Source organism: Hyperolius riggenbachi, chromosome 8, assembly GCF_040937935.1.
Source record: "Hyperolius riggenbachi isolate aHypRig1 chromosome 8, aHypRig1.pri, whole genome shotgun sequence".
Taxonomy (NCBI): domain Eukaryota; kingdom Metazoa; phylum Chordata; class Amphibia; order Anura; family Hyperoliidae; genus Hyperolius; species Hyperolius riggenbachi.
Genome location: NC_090653.1, coordinates 88122472 through 88146100, shown reverse-complemented (window position 1 = coordinate 88146100; position 23629 = coordinate 88122472). Strand labels below are relative to the sequence as shown.

Sequence of the window (23629 nt, the reverse complement as noted above, 5' to 3'; positions counted from 1 at the left end):
CACAGATTTAGCCACCCACTTCACCAACAAAATTGTCTCCATCCGTCAGGAAATATCCAATCTCCAATCTTCACCTCCCATCCCCTCCCAACCAGCTCCTCCTCCACCCTATCCTCCCCTCACATCCTTCACTCCTACTACCATTGAGGAAGTCAACCACCTACTGCAGACTTCCCATACCACTACTTCCCCACTTGACCCCATCTCTTCTGATTTACTCCAGCCTCACTTCACTGAATTGGCCCCAGTCCTCACTACCCTGTTCAACCTCTCCCTATCCACTGGCACCTTCCCCTCAGACTTCAAGCAGGACACTGTATTACCCCTGCTCAAGAAACCCTCCCTCGACCCCTCACTACCCTCCAACTACCGCCCTATCTCCCTCCTCCCTTTGCCTCAAAACTCCTTGAGCGTCTGGTTCATAAACGTCTAACCCAGTACCTCAATGCCAACTCACTGCTAGACCCACTGCAATCTGGATTTCGGCCTGCCCACTCAACCGAAACTGCTCTCAACAAAGTGGTCAATGACCTTGCCTTAGCTAAAGCTGAAGGTAAATACTCCATTCTCCTCCTCCTTGACCTTTCAGCAGCTTTTGACATAGTAGATCATCCCCTACTCCTCCAGTCCCTCCAGTCTATGGGCATTCACAATCTCGCACCGACCTGGCTTTCACCCTACCTCTCCAACCGCTCCTTCACGACCGCCTTCAATGAGTCCTCGTCCACCCCCAACCACCTCTCGGTGGGAGTCCCCCAATGCTCGGCCCTTGGCCCCCTACTGTTCACACTATACACATCCTCCATTGGCAAGGTTATCTCCTCCATGGGTTTTAACTATCATCTGTATGCAGATGACACCCAGCTCTACCTCCACACCCCTGGCATATCCACCACTACCATGGACAAGGTCTCCTCCTGCCTATCAGCCATCTCCTCCTGGATGTCCGCTAGGTTCCTGAAACTAAATCTAGACAAAACGGAATTTATGATCTTCCCACCTCGGCCATCCATGAACTTCCCAGATGTGCATGTCACTATTAACCACACTACCATTCGCCCTACCTCTCAAGCCCGCTGTCTGGGTGTCACCCTGGACTCTGCACTCTCCTTCACTCCCCACATACAAAACCTCACAAAGTCCTGCAACTTACACCTTCGTAACATCTGTAAGATTCGCCCTTTCCTGACCTCTGCCACCACCAAACTCCTCATCCATGCCCTCATAATTTCCCGCCTTGACTACTGCAATGCCCTTCTGTCTGGTCTCCCTATGACCCGAACAGCCCCACTGCAGTCCATCATAAATGCGGCAGCCAGAATTATCCACTACTCCCATCCCTCCACCACGGCGGATCCCCTCCTTGAATCCCTCCACTGGCTTCCTATCCAGTCCAGAATCAGATTCAAGATACTGTGTCTGACCTACAAATCTGTCCACAAAACCTGTCCAACCTACATTTCCGATCTTACTCAGAGGTACACACCTAGCCGCTCCCTCCGCTCTTCCAATGAACTTCGCCTAACTGCCCCCCACATCACCCAGTCCCACGCACGCCTCCAGGACTTCTCAAGAGCTGCTCCAACACTATGGAACTCCCTACCCCCACCCATTAGGGCATCCCCTCTTTCAACATCTTCAAGAAAGCCCTCAAAACTCACCTTTTCACTCTGGCCTACTACCCCTCACAAGTGCTCTAAACCCACAGCTAAACTCTGGTCCCCTACCTTTCGTGTCCTTACCTCTCTCTCTAGATTGTAAGCCTTTGGGCAGGGTCCTCCTCCTTTTGTGTCCTACCTGATCATGCACCTCCATTACTGTGAACTCATACTATGCATCTGAGTGAACCTAACTTGCCTAATCTCCATGCTCCCATCCAGTGACTGACTGAGCATTACCTTGTACTCCTACTGTGCTGCGTGATCTGGTCTTTCTTGTATTCATGTATTGTCATTTTGCTGTATGTCACTCCTAGATACTGTCTGTAACCTGAACTAATGTCCAGTGCTGCGTAATATGTTGGCGCTTTATAAATACAATAAATAATAATGTCGTGCAATGCTATGGCCTGTCAATCTACCACTGCTGGTATGGATATGGATAAATACTGTCCAATGAATATGCCGCCAGGAGATTTGGGCGCAGAATAAAGCCGATATATGGCCTACCCTGCTCCTGCACAAGTCCCAGCGGCGTTAATTACTATTCCCCCCCCAGGTTCACGTGAATGGCGGGAAATGATGTAATTCAGCTTTCAGCTATTGCTGGTTGCCAAATTACAGTGTTTTAAAAGAAATGTGAGTTCTGTCTTTTGAAGGTGCCCAAGTTACTCGATGAGTGTCGCTATAGCCGTAATTCCTATTATGGCCTATGGTGGCACCTGCTGCGCCCAAATCTCCCCTGAGTAGGCAGTATGGCATTACTGTACTTTAGCGGCGAGCATCATTGCAGTACTTGCACTGGAGCCTGTGGATGTATAGCTTCGCCACTGGCCCTATTCAAAGCTCAATTATAGAGAGGATTTATCAAACATAGGTGATAAGAACTAAAGAGAATTAAAATTGTTTAGACAAATGATAACACTCAGGGGTTACTCTAAAAATGCATTCCTGTGACTTGCAACATCGTGAGGCTAAAGGAATGCAGAATCAGTATCAGGAAGGAAGGCAGAGGAGAATCAGGGAAAAAAGGGTGCAGGAGCCCTTACGGAAAACACAGCACTGCCATAGGTGCTCATTATATAAGCTACAATTTGAGGCAAAGATTGGAAATTTGGAGCGCCCGCTATGAAATGAAGCAGTTTACCTTCTTTGCCGCATATTGCAGCTTTACGACAGAGTTAGGCACCAATGGAGTATGAAACATAGGCACCACCAGGGGGGGTTCCTAAAGTTAGGCACCACCCGGGGGGGGTAGTCTTGGGGTTAGGCACCAGGGGTGGGGGGCAGGGCTGTGGAGTCAGAGTTGGAGTCGGAATCGAGGAGTCGGGCAATTTTGGGCACCCAGAGTCGGAGTTGGAGTCGTTGATTTCATAAACTGAGGAGTCGGAGTCAGGAGTCGGATGATTTTTGTACAAAATCCACAGCCCTGTTAAGTAGTAGACTAAGGAGTCGGAGTCGAGGAGTCGGAGTCTGAGCCATTTTGGGTACCCGGAGTCGGAGTTGGAGTCTTGGTTTCATAAACTGAGGAGTCGGAAGATTTTTGTACCGACTCCACAGCCCTGGTGGGGGGTCAGGCAAACCCAGAGTGAGGTCTTAGGATTAGGCCCCACCAGTGTTTTAGGGCTCTTTCACACTAGCTAACGCATGCACAACCCCGATTTTGTGCATGCGTTATGACCTACGGCATGACGTCGGGAAATTGCGGCTCAACGTGTATCAGCCACACTAGTTCTAATTCACACGACGGGAAATGCTTGTGCCATACAATTAAAAGCTTTCAGATGCATTACAATGTAATGCTCTGGAACGCTTTGTCTAATGTGAAAGGTAACATGAAAGTCAATAGACTTGTTACCTTTCTTACCCGTAGGGTTAGGCACCCCTGGGGGGGGTAAGTCTTAGGGTTAGGCAAGGTACTACCAGAGAGGGTCCTAGGGTTAGGCAATTCCAGGGGGGGGGGGGTTAGGGTTAGGCTTTGGTAGAGAGGGAGGGTTCTGTGTGAGAGTAGGGTTAGGTTTAGCCATAGTAAAATATCGGTAAACATTACCAATATTTTAATATCTGAATATTATAATTATTATATATATATATATATATATATATATATATATATATATATATATATATATATATATATATAATATATAATTATATATATAATTGTAGCGATATTCTACTTGCGGCAATCCCGTGTCTTTTTTTTTTTTTCTTGTATGCGGGGAGAGGACACTCCTATAGTAATTTGTTTCAGGATGCAATAAATTAATTTCTAATAATAATTACTTGATTTCCTCCATTACACATGGAAAGCAATACAGTGCTATTCTAGTCCTCCTCCCGGAGACATACTACTTAGCTGGGGAAATTTTGCAAACTTCACAGTCAACTGCCAACTATCATTTCTCCAGGGCAGGCCAAACAAATAGCTTTCACATCATAATGTTATCACGTCAGCAGTTTCTGCCAGCAGTAACACATAGGACAAGAAATGCTGACTAATAAAGTGAAATATAGATTAAATTCAAAACGACAAAGTTCAAAACCTATGTTCAGCATAGCCCATAACAAAGTTAGGTTCACAGCCATCAGATTAGGGAACAAGAATTATTGATTAGTTATTTCACTTCGCATCTAGACCTGTTTCCGCCGTATGGACCAGAGCAGTTTTGACATTTTAGCCATGTCCCTATTTAATCAACAATAACTTTATCCCTACTTATGATACCTAAATGAAAGCTATATAGTTTTTTGTCAAGACAAACTAGGCTTTCATTGTATGGCATTTTTTGTTTTGTTTTCTATGCATTTTAATAGGAAAAATAGGAAAAACATTTAGAAAAAACACATTATTTCTCAGTTTTACCACTAAAAAGCGCTACTGTAGATAAAAAACACAAATTTTGTTTGGCTATTTCTACCGTTTATCACAAAACTTAGATTATGTTCCTTCTACAATTTATGGTGAGGATATTGGATTCTGAAGTAATGCTACAGTGTATATTTATTTGTTTTCATTATGAACTGAGAAAAAAATAAAAAGTATTTTATTGGGAAAAATCAAACTTATTGGATCAAGGAACAAATATTCCCTTTCACCAATTAGTGCTGCAGCAGATAGTGCCGAAGGTGTGCACAGGAGCAAGTGCAATCGTGGACAGCTGTGCTTTCTGCTACAAGACTTACAGTATATTTGCTGTACGTCCTCGTGGCTTAGATTAAATCACAAATGACATAGATATACTGTACTGGTGGATAAAGTGGTTAACACATGGATCACTCTTTCCCTTGCTGGACAAGTCAGTATCAGCTAGAGAACTATAGGACTAAATTTACTTACCTAGCGAATGTGTAGGAAGGACCACAGACCCTAGAGTATCGTGGGAAGCAAGGTAATGATGACCTAAGGAAAACAGAGAGAAATGAATTTACACTTCATACATCAACTTAGCAGGGCTCATAGGAAAATTCTGCGTGCAGATTACAGCTGTAAGTATTGTAGGGAGGATGTGTCTAATAGCGGCTAACTGTGTCTTTGTTTAGAGGGAGAGTAAGTAGTTTGAAACTAAACCCCTTTGCCCATCTTCCTATAGGTAGCCATACATCTAGAGATGATGGGCAGATTCGACCAAGAGACAGAACTCTCTGATGAAATCTAATCGGAGAAAGACTGCAGGCCGATTCCTGCTCGATTTCAGCATAAAATATTGCAGGAATTGGCCTTGTGATGCCACCATGCCGCCCCAGCCGCTGTCACCCTAGTGTTTTATGAGAACATGTTTTCCTGATTTCTCATGTGTTGTAGAACATACATGTACTATATCATTGCGAACAATATTAATTTAAAATATTTAATAAGATGCTAATGGTTTTAAAGGGTACCTGAACCAAGTAAAATTATTTAAAATAACCACATGAGGTATCTGCTAATGAATATTACACACTTGCCTTGCCGTCAGTTTCTCTCAGAAGCTTACCATTTTCTTCTTACAATGATTCCTTTCATTTCTGACAGGATTTTTCCAGAACTTAAATACAGTGGCTTGCAAAAGTTTCTGGCCCCCTTGAAGTTTTCCACATTTTGTCACATTACTGCCACAAACATGAATCAATTTTATAGGAATTCCAGGTGAAAGACCAATACAAAGTAGTGTACACGTGAGAAGTGGAACCAAAATCATACAGGATTCCAAACATTTTTTACAAATAAATAACTGCAAAGTGGTGTGTGCCTAATTATTCAGTCCCCTTTGGTCTGAGTGCAGTCAGTTGCCCAAAGACATTGCCTGATGAGTGCTAATGACTAAATAGAGTGCGCCTGTGTGTAATCTAATGTCAGTACACATACAGCTGCTCTGCGACGGCCTCAGAGGTTGTCCAAGAGAATATTGGGAGCAACAACACCATGAAGTCCAAAGAACACACCAGACAGGTCAGGGATAAAGTTATTGAGAAATTTAAAGCAGGCTTAGGCTACAAAAAGATTTCCAAAGCCTTGAACATCCCACGGAGCACTGTTCCAGTGATCATTCAGAAATGGAAGGAGTATGGCACAACTGTAAACCTACCAAGACAAGCCCGTCCACCTAAACTCACAGGCCGAACAAGGAGAGCGCTGATCAGAAATGCAGTACAGAGGCCCACCATGGGCCTCTTAACTGCATTTCTGATCAGCGCTCTCCGTGTTCGGCTCTGGACGAGCTGCAGAGATCTACAGCACAGGTGGGGGAATCTGTCCATAGGACAACTATTAGTTGTGCACTGCACAAAGTTGGCCTTTATGGAAGAGTGGCAAGAAGAAAGCCATTGTTAACAGAAAAGCATAAGAAGTCCCATTTGCAGTTTGCCACAAGCCATGTGGGGGACACAGCAAACATGTGGAAGAAGGTGCTCTGGTCAGATGAGACCAAAATGGAACTTTTTGGCCAAAATCCAAAACGCTATGTGTGGCCGAAAACTAACACTGCACATCACTCTGAACACACCATCCCCACTGTCAAATATGGTGGTGGCGGGCTGGCAGCATCATGCTCTGGGGGTGCTTCTCTTCAGCAGGGACAGGGAAGATGGTCAGAGTTGATGGGAAGATGGATGGAGCCAAATACAGGGCAATCTTGGAAGAAAACCTCTTGGAGTCTGCAAAAGACTTGAGACTGGGGCGGAGGTTCACCTTCCAGCAGGACAACGACCCTAAACATAAAGCCAGGGCAACAATGGAATGGTTTAAAACAAAAGATATCCATGTGTTAGAATGGCCCAGTCAAAGTCCAGATCTAAATCCAATCGAGAATCTGTGGCAAGATCTGAAAACTGCTTTTCACAAATGCTGTCCATCTAATCTGACTGAGCTGGAGCTGTTTTGCAAAGAAGAATGGGCAAGGATTTCAGTCTCTAGATGTGCAAAGCTGGTAGAGACATACCCTAAAAGACTGGCAGCTGTAATTGCAGCAAAAGGTGGCTCTACAAAGTATTGACTCAGGGGGCTGAATAATTACGCACATCCCACTTTGCAGTTATTTTTGTTTAAAAAAATGTTTGGAATCATGTATGATTTTCATTCCACTTCTCACGTGTACACCACTTTGTATTGGTCTTTCACATGGAGTTTCAATAAAATTGATTCATGTTTGTGGCAGTAATATGACAAAATGTGGAAAACTTCAGGGGGTCGAATACTTTTGCAAGCCACTGTATATCAGTTGCTGTCAGCTATAACTGAAAGAACCACTGATGTGCAAGGTAATGTCCATGTTTCCCTATGGCTCATGTGGATGATATTACAGTTTAACAGTGTGCTGACCAGGAAGGTGTTATGGGGGTATGGGGTAACGGCCATTTTCAAAATGGAGGATGGAGATTTCCATTATTCACAGTGGACAAACATGACTCAGTAGAAGAGAAAGAGACTGAGGAGTAGACTACTAGGTAAGTAAGACGTGTGTATGTTTATTTGGACTTTTAAATTTCAGTTCAGGTTTGCTTTAAGCTGAAACAGAAGATATTTGTGATATTTTAAGTGAGCAACTGTGGCTTCCCATGATGCATCACTCTTGAATATGCAAATGATCTCTCTCTGCCCCTGAAAGCAAGGCTGCACATCCAGAAGTGCTGGTGTATAGTGAGCTTGTAGCTAATACATTTCACAGAGTCACATCAATCTGACAGGTATACAGCTTGTTTCAGACTTTTTGGTCCTCATCAGTGCATGGCATGGATTGATATGGCTCCATGGGATTAGTATTAGATACTCATCAGATACTGCAGGGCCTGTCCTGTGCAGAAGTCCAACGATTTATAAACTGAGAAGACCAAGCGCTGACATCACCTCACAAAACATTTCAATATCTTAAACATGATGCATCCACACATACCAGAGGCCTCACATCAGCCCTTGTACCAGTGTGCTGCCTGCAGAGTCCACCCTGTGCTTCCACAGCACTTCCTAACTAAATCCAAGGACCGCAATCTGGGCTTAGTGCTGCTCCTAGATCTGCATTTAAAACATTTGTTCAAACTGAAACAGGAGACACAACTTCTATGTAATGTTTGCCATACACTGGTTGATTGCCACCAGATCGAGCAACAGATGGATGCCTCTCTGATCGTATCTGATCAGAGAGAGATCTACTGGCTGCCCATTACTGCAAACAGATTTTGAATCGATTTCAGCATGAAACTGATTCGCAACCTGTGGAAGTGCCGCTGCCGCTTGCTCGCCGCCCCCTGTGTGCTCCCCAGCCTGCAGCAATACATTACCTGTCCGCCGGCTTAACCGGGGGAGGGTTAACTTACCTCTGCTGCCGGCTTTAGTCATTCCACTTGCAGTCCACATAACCATTACTTCCTCCTTCAAACTCATACACTGATCAATGGGGGCCACCAGAGAGATCCCTCTAGGATCATTATCTGATCAAAGAGATCTATCTGCTTGAATCCTTTAAAGGGAATGTCCAGGTTAAATCAAAAGTAAAAAAATCTACTAAGGCCCGGTTCACATTAGCGGTGGCCGTCCGGAATCGCCGTGCCGGAGCCGGACCGCTTGCAGAACGGACGGAACGGACGCACGGCAATAGCAATGAAAGCCTATGCGTCCGTTCACATGCGTCCGTTCTGCCGGACCGGAGCCGGACCGGATCCGGACCGGATCCGGACTCCGGCGTCCGTTCCAACATGCGCTATTTTTTGGTCCGGCTCCTCCGGCAGCCGTATCCGGAGCGGAGCCGGACTGCACCATCCGGCCAATACAAAGCAATGAGAGCCGGAGAGCGCACAACACACTGGCTACAAAAACCGGACGTTCTACCCCACTTCCTATGCATTTTGGATGGGGACCACATGGGCCAAGCGTTCAAAGAGTGGGGCAGCAGCGATTTCATGCTGGAGCTCGTTTTGGCAGCAACATGTCTGATGTCTGATAACGAGGAGGCGAACAACAGGAAGGAGAGAATTCCCAGGTTTACGAGTAAAAAATGCCTGGATCCATGGTCCCAACTGCAGTCTCTGTATCCACGGATGGTCTCCACACGTCCACCTGTCTCCAACAATGACCCCAGACCCTTCTGCTGACCTCCCAGACCCCAGGTATTTACAGGATGGTATCTCCTTAAGAAACAGGATCCGGACCGCAACCGTGTTCACACCGCACGGAAACCGAATGCAAACGGACCGGATCCGGATAGGAACCGTACGGATCAGGTCCGGTCCGGCTCCGGTGCGGTCCGGACATCCGGTGCGGTTTTGACAAAACCGCAAGTGTGAACGGGGCCTTAACTGGGGCTTCCTCCAGCCCCTTGCAGCCGCCCTGTGCCCTCGCCGCAGCTCCGGTGGCTCGCAGTTCCCTCCGGTGCAGATGCCGATCTCGCCAGGTCGGCATCTGCTTGCGCTTCACCATGCGGCACACTGAGTCGCACTGACGTCATCCCGACTGTACTGCGCAGGCGCAGAGCTACTGCAAAGTACAGTCCGGATGACGTCAGTGCGGCTACGTGAGCTTGAATGCAAGTAGGCCTCTTGTACTGGAGGGGACTTAGGACCACTGGCGGGGAGCGGAGCTGTGGCGAGGGCACAGGATGGCTGCCAAGGGCTGGAGGAAACCCCAGGTAAGTAGATTTTTACTTTTTATTCATCCTGGACATTCCCTTTAACATTCTACACACAGATTTGCAATAGATTTCACCATGAAATTGATTGAAAATCTCATTGCACCGCCTGCCAGGTCTCCCCAGGGCCGGGCCGAGGCAGAGGCTGAAGAGGCTCCAGCCTCAGGGCACAGTGTAGGAGGGGGCGCACAATTCATTCTGCTGTCATTCCCAATTGTGTTTGAAGCACAAAGAAATAAGAAAAGGGCATACATAGCAGTGACTGCAAGCCAGATAACTAGATATTAAGGTGTTGGGGAGGTTGTGGGCCCTGTGGCACCTCTTAGTCTAATAGCAATCAGTGTGTGATGGCTGGGTGGCAGGGATGGAGGGGCGCACTTTGCTGTCTCAGCCTTGGGTGCTGAAGGACCTTGTCCCGGCTCTGGGTCTCCCCATTTATTTGGGCATTGCTATGCTATTTTCTTGCACTTCCATCACTTAGCACAATTGCAAGAAAAATGCTGCATTCAGTGTGTTTTTCATTTGGCGCAAAATCTAATTGCTTGAGTGGTAAAAGGGAACCATGATTAATAAGTTAATCACATTGCCCCATCGATCTGCAAATCGTGTCAATAAGTATAGTTATAATATTTTAAAATCAACCTGTAATAAATAATGCAATACAGTACTGTATATTTACATTACTTATTTTAGTGTCATATGACTCACACTGTTTACATTATGAAATGACTCCACACTAGTCTATGCTCAGTGCATGCTGAAGTGCTGATAAGATCAGTGATGATGAGTAACTGTAAAGACACGGTCTACAACAAGAGAGTAGCAGTCTACAGAAAGATCATAGAAGGACAACTTTCAAAGAAGAATCAAAACAAGATGCTGCTGGTTTACTGTCAATATAGGTGCAGAGTTAGGCCCGGTGCACACCAAAAAAACGCTAGCAGATCCGCAAAATGCTAGCAGATTTTGAAACGCTTTTTCTTATTTTTCTGTAGCGTTTCAGCTAGCATTTTGCGGTTTTGGGAAGCGTTTTTGGTGTAGTAGATTTCATGTATTGTTACAGTAAAGCTGTTACTGAACAGCTACTGTAACAAAAAACGCCTGGCAAACCGCTCTGAAGTGCCGTTTTTCAGAGCGGTTTGCGTTTTTCCTATACTTAACATTGAGGCAGAAACGCATCCGCAATCCAAAATCTGCAGCAGCCCGGGAGTATGCGTTTCTGCAAAACGCCTCCCGCTCTGGTGTGCACCAGCCCATTGAAATACATTACCCTAGCGGATCCGCAGCCGCAAGCGGATCGCAAACCGCAGCAGAACCGCTCTGGTGTGCACTAGGCCTTAGTGTTTGCACTGTGCATATTGGAGATGCTAGTATTAGAGCATAGAACTTAAAGCAGCAGGGACACTAACACATATATAAGTAGATAAATACTTGTTCTACTAACATAATATATGTTTTTGTACTGTCCGCGTTGTGATTTCAGTGAATTTTATAAAGTAAGAGAAAAATGTTCCAGGCATTTTCCATCATTACTGTCAAGGACTGAATCCAATCCTAATGTAATTTCACACCTTACTTTTTTCTCTTAGAAATTGCACTGTCAAATCTAGCTTGCTTTGTAAACACATATGAGGACAACATATATTATATTTCAGCAGCTTCTGCAGAGCAGTGAGGTGTATTTCCCTTCTCAGCCTCAGCCTGTCACACTGAACTGCACTCAGCCAATCAATGAGGAGCAGGAATGTGGGAGAGGAGATAATACGCTTTCTTCTCCTCAGCAATGTACCAGAATAGAGCCAGGCTGAGCTAATATTCTTTAAGGCAGAAACATTTATGATTATTTGGAATGCTTGCAATTCAGACTACATAATAAACACAAAGCAGTGGGTAAATGGAATTTGATTTTATAGCTGACAATCCTTCTTTAAAGCAGCTGATGTTTGCTGACTTTTTTTTTAGCCTGTGTGGGAGCTGCCATCTTGGTGTCAGCACTATGCACAGAAAAGAGAGAATACACTCTTAGGCCTGGAACCCACTGAAAACCGCAAACGCAAAACGCAACCGCTAGCGTTTTGTCTGAGCGGTTTGCAAGCGGATTCATGCGCGTTTTTGGTCGTGTTTTGCAACATTGTATTTTTTTCCCCAGCGGGTGCCTAGCGTTTTGCGTTTTTATCCTGATCGGTCCTGTAAATTATTTTTCATTTTGTTACAGTGTGCTGAACCGCAAAACGCTAGCAAAACCGCTCAGTTTAGGTTTTGCTGAGCGTTTCCGCTAGCGGTTCAATACTTTACATTGAAGCGCTAACGCTCCCAAAATGCTGCACGTCCTGCGTTTGCGTTTCTGAGAAACGCAAACGCTCCTGTGGAAGTTGCCCCATCCATTAACATTAGCCCAGCGTTTTGGCAAACTGCTAGCGTATCGCAGTGCTGCCAAAAGCGCTCCTGTGGGTTCCAGCCCTTACAGTTTATTGTGTCAGTGCAGCATGTCAGCAGAAAGAGTTAAAGTGTAAGAGAATTTCATTTTTTTAATAATTGCTTTGTTTTTTTCCAAGTGAGGCCTAGTCCCTCGTTTCTTATCTTAACATCAATAGGAAGTGAACATGAACAAAAAAATAAATAAATAATGGTCAGTTATGGTAATTCAGCACAGGACCAGCACAATTTTGGATATTTAAAGAGACACTGAAGCGAAAAAAAAATGATGATATTATGATTTGTATGTGTAGTACAGCTAAGAAATAAAACATTAAGATCAGATACATCAGTGTAATTGTTTCCAGTACAGGAAGAGTTGAGAAACTCCAGTTGTTATCTCTATGCAAAAAAGCTATTAAGCTCTCCGACTAATTTAGTCGTGGAGAGGGTTGTTATCTGACTTTTATTATCTCAACTGTAATTGAACTGTTTACTTTTCCTCTGCTAGAGGAGAGGTCATTACTTCACAGACTGCTCTGAAAGAATCATTTTGAATGCTGAGTGTTGTGTAATCTGCACATATTATAGAGTGATGCAATGTTAGAAAAAACACTATATACCTGAAAATAAAAATATGAGAATATTTTCTTTGCTGCTAATCTTCTAGTAATTATTCATAGTACACAACCAATTCATTATATCATATATTTCTTTTCGCTTCAGTGTCTCTTTAAAGCCACTCATGGATTGTACAGTGGATTTTTATCGCCTGGAACAAACTCTTGTGATTGTTTGAAGGGACAATTGTCCTCTTGCAGGGAAATAAAGTAGCAAACAGCTGAGTAAATCAAACATTATGACTAAAAGTAAACCTGAAGTGACACAAATAAATAAATAAATAAAATATACTTACCTATGTAGAGGAAGAATCCCATAGAGCCTTTAAGTCCTCTCTCTGTGCCCTTGTTCCACCCACATCATACTACTACCCATAGCAGCAAATTAAGTAAAAAATAGATTTTTCAATATTCAGCATGAAATCGATTCACAACCTGTGGAGCTGTCCCTGCCTCTGCCTGCCTCGCCGCCCCGTGTGCTCCCACGGCAGGTAAAACAGTAGAGGGCGCTCTACTGTTTGAACTTCCCCTTCTCACAGGACGGGACAGGAAGTGAAGAGGAGATGGAGAAGAAGGTCAGCCAGAGAAAGGGACAGCATGGACCCGGAGACTAGCGCCGGGAGACAGGTGATGTTGCTGCGTCGGTCGTCGCCGAATCGAATGCCGCTAATGACTCGCTTGTGACGCGCTGGCAATCACGCAAAATTTTCCACCAGGACAGATCAACTGGATCAATCAATTTCGGAAGGAACTCGGTCAACATTTGCATTAAGGATTTCACAGCAGATTTGATCTCAGTGATTGAATCTGCTGTGTATCAATCGATGTAGTGTGTGGCTTAGTAGTTTTACATATTTCAATCTATTGTGTCTAATAGTACAGTAGGTGCACATATGGTCGTGACTATGGATTTCAACCTATTTCAACCTAAAGGTGGCCATACACTTATAGATTTGCAGCAGATTTGACCATCAGATAGATTTCTGTTAGATGCCTGTCTAGTCGAATCTGACAGGAATCTGATGTGTGCCACACACTAGGAACAGATTTCTACTGAAAATCCATCGAAATGCTATATTGCACCATTTGATCCAATGCTACTCTATGGGCCATCGATCTGCTGCCAGCAGCCGATCGACCTAGATATTCCATCTATACCGATCGAGCAAATCAATCGAAATCGGCTGGAAATCGATCAATCGGCCGATCAATCATGCTTCCTGCTGCATCGATTTCTAGCCGATTGGATCAGAGAGGTCGAATCGGCCGTCTATCTATGGCTCAAATCACCAGTGTCTGAACCCCTTAAGCCACTTTCTTCTTGGAAATAATTAAAACATTGATCATGAAAGCAGAAAACAGCAGTCAGATGTGATATTGATCAACTCATGCTGATATCAGCATCCACTATGCCACCTATCTAGCCAACATTGTGCAGAATGGGGGGTGGGCGCTCTAGAAGGCTAGGGTCCAATTCGGTGCACTCCCCCCTTCCCCTGTATGTTTGTCAGCATGCAGACAGCTTATGCTGGTGTATGCGCATGGTGCACATGGACACATAACATTAGCTCCCTTGTGCGATTGGTAAGATGCACTGTCTTTCCCAGGAGAGGAAGTTAGGATGTGTGCTCCTAATCCATTGATAGGTTTGATGCAATGAATGTGTTTGCATGTCTGCACTATGCATGTTACAGGGCCAGAGTTAGGACACCTATGTTTACCTGGGTACTTCTGCGCAGTATAGGTGATTAAGCATAAGAATGCATTCTTCTGTGAACTAAAACCCTGGCTTTTCATTTAGCTGTAGGGATAACAGTTGTACCTGGATGAATAAATCTGTGAATGCATTTGTTTGAACATTTGCATGTGAGAGTGCGAAGGGTTAATTGATTTTTGCTGTTTTCTAGCCACACCTCCTTCAGCACCTCCCTTTCCTTAATAATTTATTTAATGTCCTAACTAGAGGCGATGTGCCTGGATATATGTATGTTTATTCATAGAAGGCTAAATAAAAGACATACATGGGGAAAATGAGCCACCAGTGATCCAGAAATACAAAAAATATGATGGAAATAAGAACACCAATTGCTGAAGTGTCCTCTTAAAGGAAACATGAAGTGAAAATAAGATGATCAGATTAACAATTGCATCTATCCTCCTTCACCTAAAAAATATTTTTTTTCTAGCTATCCTACAGTCTTATTTTATATTTAAATCTACTTTTTAGGTTTTTACTCCTTCATTGTATCTGTTCAATGACACATTCATTGAAGTATACCAGAGCTAAAATCTATGAACTATTGACCCTTTTCTCACTTTCCTGTTCTCAGTAGCCATTTTCTTCAGCTTTACGGCAGTAATTCCTTATCAGTGAGGATTAAGCTATAGTCCCACCTGGACAGAAACTGTCACTTGTATACCTGATGTTTAACTCTTTCAGGCACAGAAAGAAAAAAAGGAACACAGCACAGTTATTTGTGTGCTTGGCACTGTACAGACACCTCTATCTCATCATGTCACGTCGCCTAGTGTATCCTTTACAAAGTAAAAAACAAGAACTGCAAGGCCGATTTCTTACACAATGTTTGCTGTAAAGGCAGTAAAAGCTGGAGCATCAGAATAGAAAGTGAACAGCTATAGAGAAAAACAGGAAGAGGCTTGACGGTAAATCAATGTAATCATAAACAATAACACAAGTTATTTCATCGTGATATTGCTATTAATAAACCAGTGATAAGCTCAGAACACAACTCTATGTGCCAAGTCACGTGGGTGATTGCTGGACAACTTTCAGCTGTGCAGCCAAATCAAGCAAGAGATCCCCGTTACTGAAACTGCCGCTTATGATCGATATCTGTATTCCGTGAGTGCTGCAATGCACACTGTGCATGTTATAACACACGCATTCATTCAAAGCCTGGTATCTATGCAGTGTGGCCATATTCACTCATACTATCCAGAAGGCGAGGAACACACAAGGCAGAAACGCTAGTGTTACGGAAAACGCACATAATGCAAGTCAATAGGCCGCATTAAAAATCGCATGTTTGCGTTCTGCAATGTGCGTTTTTAAAAACGCTGGTTTTGCTGCATATTTTTCCAAAACACATCTATGCACATAATAAAAGTCAATGGTGACGCAGCGGTATTGCGTTTTAGTCCGTTTTTTATGCGTTTTGTATTTTTTGTATGTTAAAATAACCAAAAAAAACCAAAAACAAATTTGATGATATATTTCTGCTTCCTGATGACTTCTTAATGATTTGCATAAAACGCATAAAAACATGCATGTAAAACGCATACAAAACGCATATGCGACTTATATATCCAAACCGCATTAAAACACACACAAAACACAAGCGAAACGCATGTGCGGAAACAAAAACTTAAACGCACAGAAAATGCTCTAAAAACGCATATGCAGCAAAATGCTATTTTTCCTGCACTGCCTAGTGTGTTCCTACCCAAAACATGCTGCATACAGAGGACCTCAGAGATGCAAAAAAGCCCTAAGATCTGCTGGGACCCACTGAAAATCACAATCGCAGACACAAAGTGTGTAGCCATTTTAAGGTATCCTTAAGGCCCCTTTTACAATTGGCTACTGCGTCACCCCGCGTTACGCTTCCCTGCCGCATCCCGGCTGCAAGGGGTATGTAAGTCTATGGAGACTTGCACACTTAACACAATGCAACAAGGATCCAAACTTCTGCATTCCCAATGCATAGCCTGCAGCGAGTTGCCACATGATTTTGCCAACCGAATGGATTATGTAGCAATGCAAGTCAATGGGCGACGGAGCGAATGTGAACAACAGAAACGCGGACACGGCACACATGCACAGACTGACAGGAATCCCAGGGCAACCTGTTTAGTAAGCCAGCACCTTTTCAGTAAGGAGACCTTAGGCAAGGCTCCCTAACATGGCTACTGCCTACCGAGCATGCCCTAGTGCCTACAGCTTAAATGTTCTGTCTGGCCTAGTGCACACCAGAGCGGTTCTGCTGCGGTTTGCGATCCGCTTGCGGGTGCGGATCCGCTAGGGTACTGTATTTCAATGGGCTTTTGCACACCAGAGCGGGAGGCGTTTTGCAGAAACGCATACTCCCGGGCTGCTGCAGATTTTAGATTGCGGATGCGTTTCTGCCTCAATGTTAAGTATAGGAAAAACGCAAACCGCTCTGAAAAATGGCACTTCAGAGCGGTTTGCCAGGCGTTTTTTGTTACAGTAGCTGTTCAGTAACAGCTTTACTGTAACAATACATGAAATCTACTACACCAAAAACGCTTCCCAAAACCACAAAATGCTAGCTGACACGCTACAGAAAAAGAAGAAAAAGCGTTTCAAAATCTGCTAGCATTTTGCGGATCTGCTAGCGGTTTTTGGTGTGCACCAGGCCTTTGTCTTGTCTTGTAAGAATTTCACCACAACAGTGTAAAATGGGCCTACAGAGAATACATTTCAAATACGTGTGCAGCACCAGTCTATACTTATGCTAATTTTATAACTAAAGTTGAATTTCCATTAAATGCAGCGACATACGTATCGCAGTGCACACTGCATGCCATTTCATAACCATGTACCATCATTTTCTATGGTATGATCACATTTTCGCTGTAAACAGCGTGTTAATAGATTAAGCCATTTTGATGCAGAAATGTAAACGTTCATAGAATTATATGGGCAATGTGTTCAAGTGCCTTAACTTGTGGCATCCTTGTGCAACGCCCATAGTGTGAATAAGCCCTGACTGTAATACATAATATGAACACAATATACAATCACTGCACCCCACAGGAGCACCAAACAACTGAACTTTCTTAGGACAAGTGCTCTAATGCAAAATAAATACCAAGGGCTGTCCTGTAAAACACAACATATTCCCCAAGCAAATTAAACCCAAGTTCGGAATGTTTTTTTTTTTTTTTTTTTTTTAATGTGCATTTAATTGCATACTTTAACCACTTCAGGACTGCAGGCTTACACCCCCTAGTGACCAGGCCATTTTTCATAACACAGGGCTGTGCAGCTTTGTCAGGTTGCTGCACAGCCCTACAACTCAGCATACAAATGAATCTTACCTCCTTTTCTTGTCCTTAACAGGACATTCCTTTGGAGATGTCTGATCGCTCCTGCGATCCTTTGATTTTTCTTTTTTCAGGCTTTCAGTGCCTGATTTTCCCTCCCCCTCCTTCCCACCCCCCTGCCCCGTCCTGATTTGATTAGGAAGGCGATCCGTCCTCTTCTCCGCCTCTCATAGGCATCAGCCTATGAGAGGGCTTCGATCCCCATCCACTCTGAAGGACAGCTGAGTGTCCCTTGTACAGCGCTGCACAAGATAGCAGTGCTGTACGGATTTCTTTCCCCTTTTCGTTTAGTAACAGCCTGCTAGTCGCGATCGCAGCTAGCAGGCTGATCACGGAGCGGAGTGCGCATTCCCTGCTAAACTGCAGCTCTAGGAGTTGACGCCAATCGGCGTTAGGCGGTCCTGGGGCTGCCACCTTGCAGCCGCCAATTGATGCTGGGCAGTCGTAAGGTAGTTAAACGTATCGTCAGGGAAATAAAAAATAAATTAAAAAACACTTTACTTACCCAGGGCTTCCTCCAGCCCCTGGCAGTCGATATGTCCCTCGCCACAGCTCCGGAGTCACAAGATCCCCTCCCCCCTCCGTTTCAGATGGTGACCTCGGCATCCACTGCACCTGCGAGAGCACCACTGTCAATCGCGCTCACATAGTCTGGAGTGTTCTGTGCCAGCCGGGCACGCTCCCCCATCACGCTCCCGTCCCTGGGAGCAATCTGTGCAGAACGCTCCCAGGGAAAGGAGCGCGATGTGGGATCGCACCAAGGACGCGCATGCGCGACGAACCACTACTTGGCCAGGCTTTAGGGCTGAATTGCCGGGGACCAGAGACACCCGAAGAGACAGGGAGGGACGATCGGGGGCTTAAGGAAGCCCCATGTAGGTATGTAACCTGAGACACTTCTCGTCTCAGGTACACTTTAAATTAATTATGCATGGGCAGGATTTGTAAAAAAAAAAAAAAAAAAAGTCACTTCTGGCAGCATAATCAGGGAAAATACCTGATGCCATAATTCATAGAACCTCTGTAACCTCCAGCCACCTGCTTCCAACCTCAGTCTGAAACCAGGGATTATTTATGACAGCCATCAGTCAGCAGACAGCCGTGACAGCAGCTTACACAGCAATAAGGGAACCTGAGGTGAAAGTGATATGGAGGCTGCCATATTTATTTCCTTGTAAACAATGCCAGTTCCTTGGCAGTCCTGTTGATCTTCTGGCATAAGTAGTGTCTGAGTCAAAACCCTGGAACACGCATATGGCTAACCCAGTAAAACTGAGTCAGAGTACCCGATTTTCATATGCTTGTTCAGGGTCTATGGCTAAAGGTAGAGATCAGGAGGACTGCCAGGGAACTGGTAATGTTTAAAAGGAAATCAATATGGCATCCTCTATATCACTCTCACCTCGGGTTCCTTTCAAAAAGGATGACTGGGAGTGAGCAGTCAGTAGTTTGTCACAAAGGATCTATGAATTCATACATCAAATATTATTTATTTACACACCTTTAACCTCTTGAGGACTGCAGGGCTAAACCCCCTAGTGACCAGGCCATTTTTAGTAAAATGTGCCACTGCAGCTTTAAGACTAAGCTGCAGATCCGCACAACACAGCACAGAAGTGATTCCCCCCCCCCCCCTCCCCTTTTTCTCCCCACCAACAGAGCTCTCTGTTGGTGGGGTCTGATCGCTCCCCCCATGTTTATTTTTTTTAATAATCAATATTATTGTTCCTGCTTTTTAAAAAAACAAAACAAAAAACAAACCTGTTGCTTTAAATCCCTTCCCTCCCTTCCCACAGCCGGCCAATTACTGCGATCGGCTGTCATAGGCTTCTGCCTATGAGAGCCGATCGCTCTCTTGTCCCCCAGGGGGACAGCCGTGTCACACGGCTGTCCCCAGTGCAGCGCTGCTGCTGATCGCAGCGCTGCACAGAGTAAATAGACGGCGATCACGCCGTCTAACAGTCTCCCGAGCGGCAATAGCCACTCGGAGACTGAAGGCGGGGTGGAGCTCCGCCCTCCGAGCATGAGATGCGCGTGCAGCGTGCGTGCGATCTCATGCAAATTACAGCCCCAGGATTTTACGCCAATTGGCGTTAGGCGGTCCTGGGGCTGCTGCCGCGGCCACGCCCATCGGCGTGACGAGGTCGGAAACAGGTTAAAGGAGACCACTATCACGAAAAATTATAACATTTTAAATTTGTATGTTTGCATATGAATAAAATGTACATTTGCCCTAGAGTAAAATGAGATATAAATTGCTTTTCTCCTTTGTTGCTATCACTTACAGTAGATAGTAAAATTCTGACAGAGCTGACAGGTTTTGAACCAGTCCATCTCCTCATGGGGGATTCTCAGGGATTTTGTTTTCAAAAGCACTTAGTAAACAGCAGTTGCTCAGTCCAACTGCCAGAATATTGTACAACAGGTAGGGAGGCCAACTGACATCTTTGTATAGAGCCTTTCCAGGCTTTTGTTTTGTTTTTGTAAAGAATGAAGGAAATACTGAGACTCCCCCATAAGGAAATGGACAAGTCCAAAACCTGTCGGTCCTGTCAGACTTTTACTACCTACTGTAAGTGACAGCAACATAGCAGAAATATAATTTATAGCTCATTTTAATCTGGAAGAATACACTTCTTATATGTATGTGAACAAATGTATTTTACATTTTTCGTGACAGTGTTCCTTTATGTAAAACAACTATTAAATGCACATAAAATTGGTCTGAACTGAGCATTAGGGTACTTTTCCACTTGGAAGTCCAATCGTGCTGAATTTGTGATCTCACAACCTGCAATTTATATGTGCCACGATTGAAGCCGATGTGAACAATGCGCAGTCGCACCGTAAATCGCGCAGGTTGTTCCTAGCATTTGCAAAAAATTAAAACCATGTTAATGGATAAAGAGCACCACGGTTTACAAGTTAATTGCATAGCTGTTGCGATCTGCAAAACGCAAGCGATGCACTTTTTTGAGCGGATCACAGCAGTTGGAAAAGCACCCTTAGGGCCCTTTTCCACTACGGCGTTTGCGCTTGCTGAATCGCAAACCGGTAGTGATTTTCCAAATCGCTACGGTTTGGTTTTAACACAGGAATCGCGGTAGGTCATTTCCACTACCGCGATTAGTTTTTTTACCTAATCGCGATCGCGCGGCGGAACGATTATTGCAGCGATTTTGCTATGCAGTCCATAGCATAGCAAAATCGCGACCGCAAACATCGAGTAATCGACTTGAAATTTTGTACATTTGCTGAATCGCGAACGCTAGCGATTGCTAGTAAAGGGCCCTTGGCTCCCTGCACACTGCAAATCCGATTTGCGATTTTCCCTGGATGCTATCAAAAGAAAAACACAGAAAAAACGCAGCATGCAGTATCAATTAAAAATCAGAAATCGCATGTGAAAATCGATTAAAAATCGAAATCGCATGTAGTGTGCATGAGGCCTGAATCACGACTTTGCAAATCATCACACAAGTTTGTCAGTCTGACTTTCTACGCTCTGTACAAATCCAAAACAGTCACTGGGGATAAGTGCCGTTCCACACATGCACAGCTCCACATTATCACTCTATAGGAGGATGACAGTCACTGTCACACCTACCTGTCCTGCCCGGCTCCCTCATGCTGCTGGCTGTACAGATCCTATAGATGATAAGGCTGGGTGACAGATATACAGTATTATTAGATGAGGGATCACAAGCTGATGTGACCAGGCTCGCTATATCACTGTCACCAATTCTACAGAAGAAAGTTACTCGACTCTTCCTCACTCTAGTCTGGAATTCCCCTACTCTGTGCTCCGGCGCTGATTGGCTGCAGGAGTGATGACCTCAGTGACAGAAGGAGGGGGAGGGACCAAGGAAATCCCCCTCCGAATTCTGGAGAACACGTGACTTCCCCTTTTCCCACACCACGTGGAACTGAGGAGAAGGGAAACTGGCAGATACTTACAGTAATGTGTAATATGGATGTAAACATAGGCCCATATAACCCATTATGGCAGCGCCCCCTGCCGTGCTTATCGGGTACAGCAAATCTGCCTCTTCTCTACAGCTCGTTTCTAAGCAAGAACTCTTCTGTTTTTATATGAGAGCTCAGCTCAGTCTTTAGCTTATAATATTGAGATTCTGAAGTGAATTTTGAAGTGTGAAAACTCCCTTTCGATAATGGATAGATACCTAAGTAGAGGTAGGGATGGTCAGAAATGCCAATTTCTGATTCTGACAAATTTCTTTCTTATTTCCATGACTGCAATTTCCACTGAATGTCCCCCCCCCCCCCAGGTTTTTTTTGCAGAATCAGCTACGGTTTGTGGATGTACACTATTATTCATACAACCCAGGTACACTTGCAAACTCTCTGATAGGCCTAAAATTTCCACGAAATTCTGATTACCACAGTACAATACTGATTCTATGATTGGCCCAGTACTTCCAAGTCTTGTAATTGGACAAAAATTTCCAAGAAACTCTGATATCAGAATTTAGTGATGGGAATTCCGGCTCTTCTCAGAGAATCTTGTGAATCGGCTCCCATTAAAGAGCCGGCTCTTAATCGGCTCTTCATTAAATATCACTAGACACCACTCAGAATCGGAGTAAAAGCCCCACCCCGTCTCCATGACAACTCCAGACTGCTTCTCTGACTGGTGCAATCCCTCCTGCTACTGCTCTGCTCCGCCCCATACACTCCTACAAGCTGCTAGAGGAGGACTACATCTCCCAACATGCCTCAGCACCCTTTATTACAGACCAAAGCAGGGCTGTGTGGGGCAGCTGAGGCATCGGCTCTTTTGAAACTGAGAACCGGCTCTTGTCGTTCGCAGCAAAGAGCCAGCTCTTAGAGCCGGCTCGTTCGCGAATGACCCATCACTATCAGAATTCCATTGCTCACCCCTAAGTAGAGGGAAGGATACCATAGAGCCTTTCCGTACTCCCTCCATCCTGTCATCCCTGTTCTGTCCCCTGTTGAAGTTATTTGTCCTGCTAGGTCAAATACCTCTTCGGGACACCAGGGGAAGACTTCAGAAGTTCAATATGTAAAGAAGCTTGCAGCCTGTTCCCCAGTTTCTTTACACGAGAATTAAACAAATTAAATAAAAAGTGCAGGAAGTGGCTTTGCTATTTTTACTGCAATGTCACATACATTCCACAGGGAGAAGGGAACCTGTGCATCTGTAGGGATGCTGCCTCTGACTAATCACTCCCATCAACAGCTGAGAGCAAAATGAGGTAGCTTTCGTACTTAAATATACACATCTTTAGGGCTGATTCACACCAAGAGCGATTTTAAAAGCACCAGCATTTCAAAAACTACATTGCATCTAGCGATTTATGGCCAGATCGACCCAGAGACAGATCTCTCTCTGATCAGAGAGCGATATGCTGGCTGCCCATACACCGCAGACCGATTCCCAATCAATTTCAGCATGAGATCACTCAGGAGTCGGCTTTGCAAAGATGCCAATTCCACCCACCTGACTACTTCCCGAAATGTTAATGCCCCCCATGGAGATCGGGGCCCATTTACATGTGGATTCAACCACTTCCCCTCCCCTAGGACAAGTAACTACATCTCTGCAGAATCGCATACATGTAGCTACTATGTCCCTTCCTGCTCTATGGTTACCGCTGCCAATCGTTAGCCAGGATCTCAATTAATTGGAACACAGTTCGCATTCATTGATCTAAGTCCCTGTGTAAATGACTACCACCATCTATTAGACAGCGCCGCCATTCACAAA

The 23629-nt window shown here is 44.7% G+C and overlaps 1 protein-coding gene across 2 annotated transcripts in view; it reads right to left on the bottom strand.

Annotated features, from left to right (window-relative positions):
• Positions 1-22470, bottom strand: part of RELB (RELB proto-oncogene, NF-kB subunit) — a 91217-nt gene extending 68747 nt beyond the window's left edge. For both annotated transcript variants that reach the window (XM_068250881.1, XM_068250882.1), the window contains exons 1-2: positions 21488-22470; positions 4999-5061 (exon numbers count right to left, since the gene is read on the bottom strand). In XM_068250881.1, the coding sequence (XP_068106982.1) occupies positions 4999-5061; positions 21488-21509 (85 nt within the window). In that variant the 5' untranslated portion in view covers positions 21510-22470. The remainder of the gene's footprint in view (positions 1-4998; positions 5062-21487) is intronic.
• Between the last annotated feature and the right edge of the window lie 1159 nt (positions 22471-23629).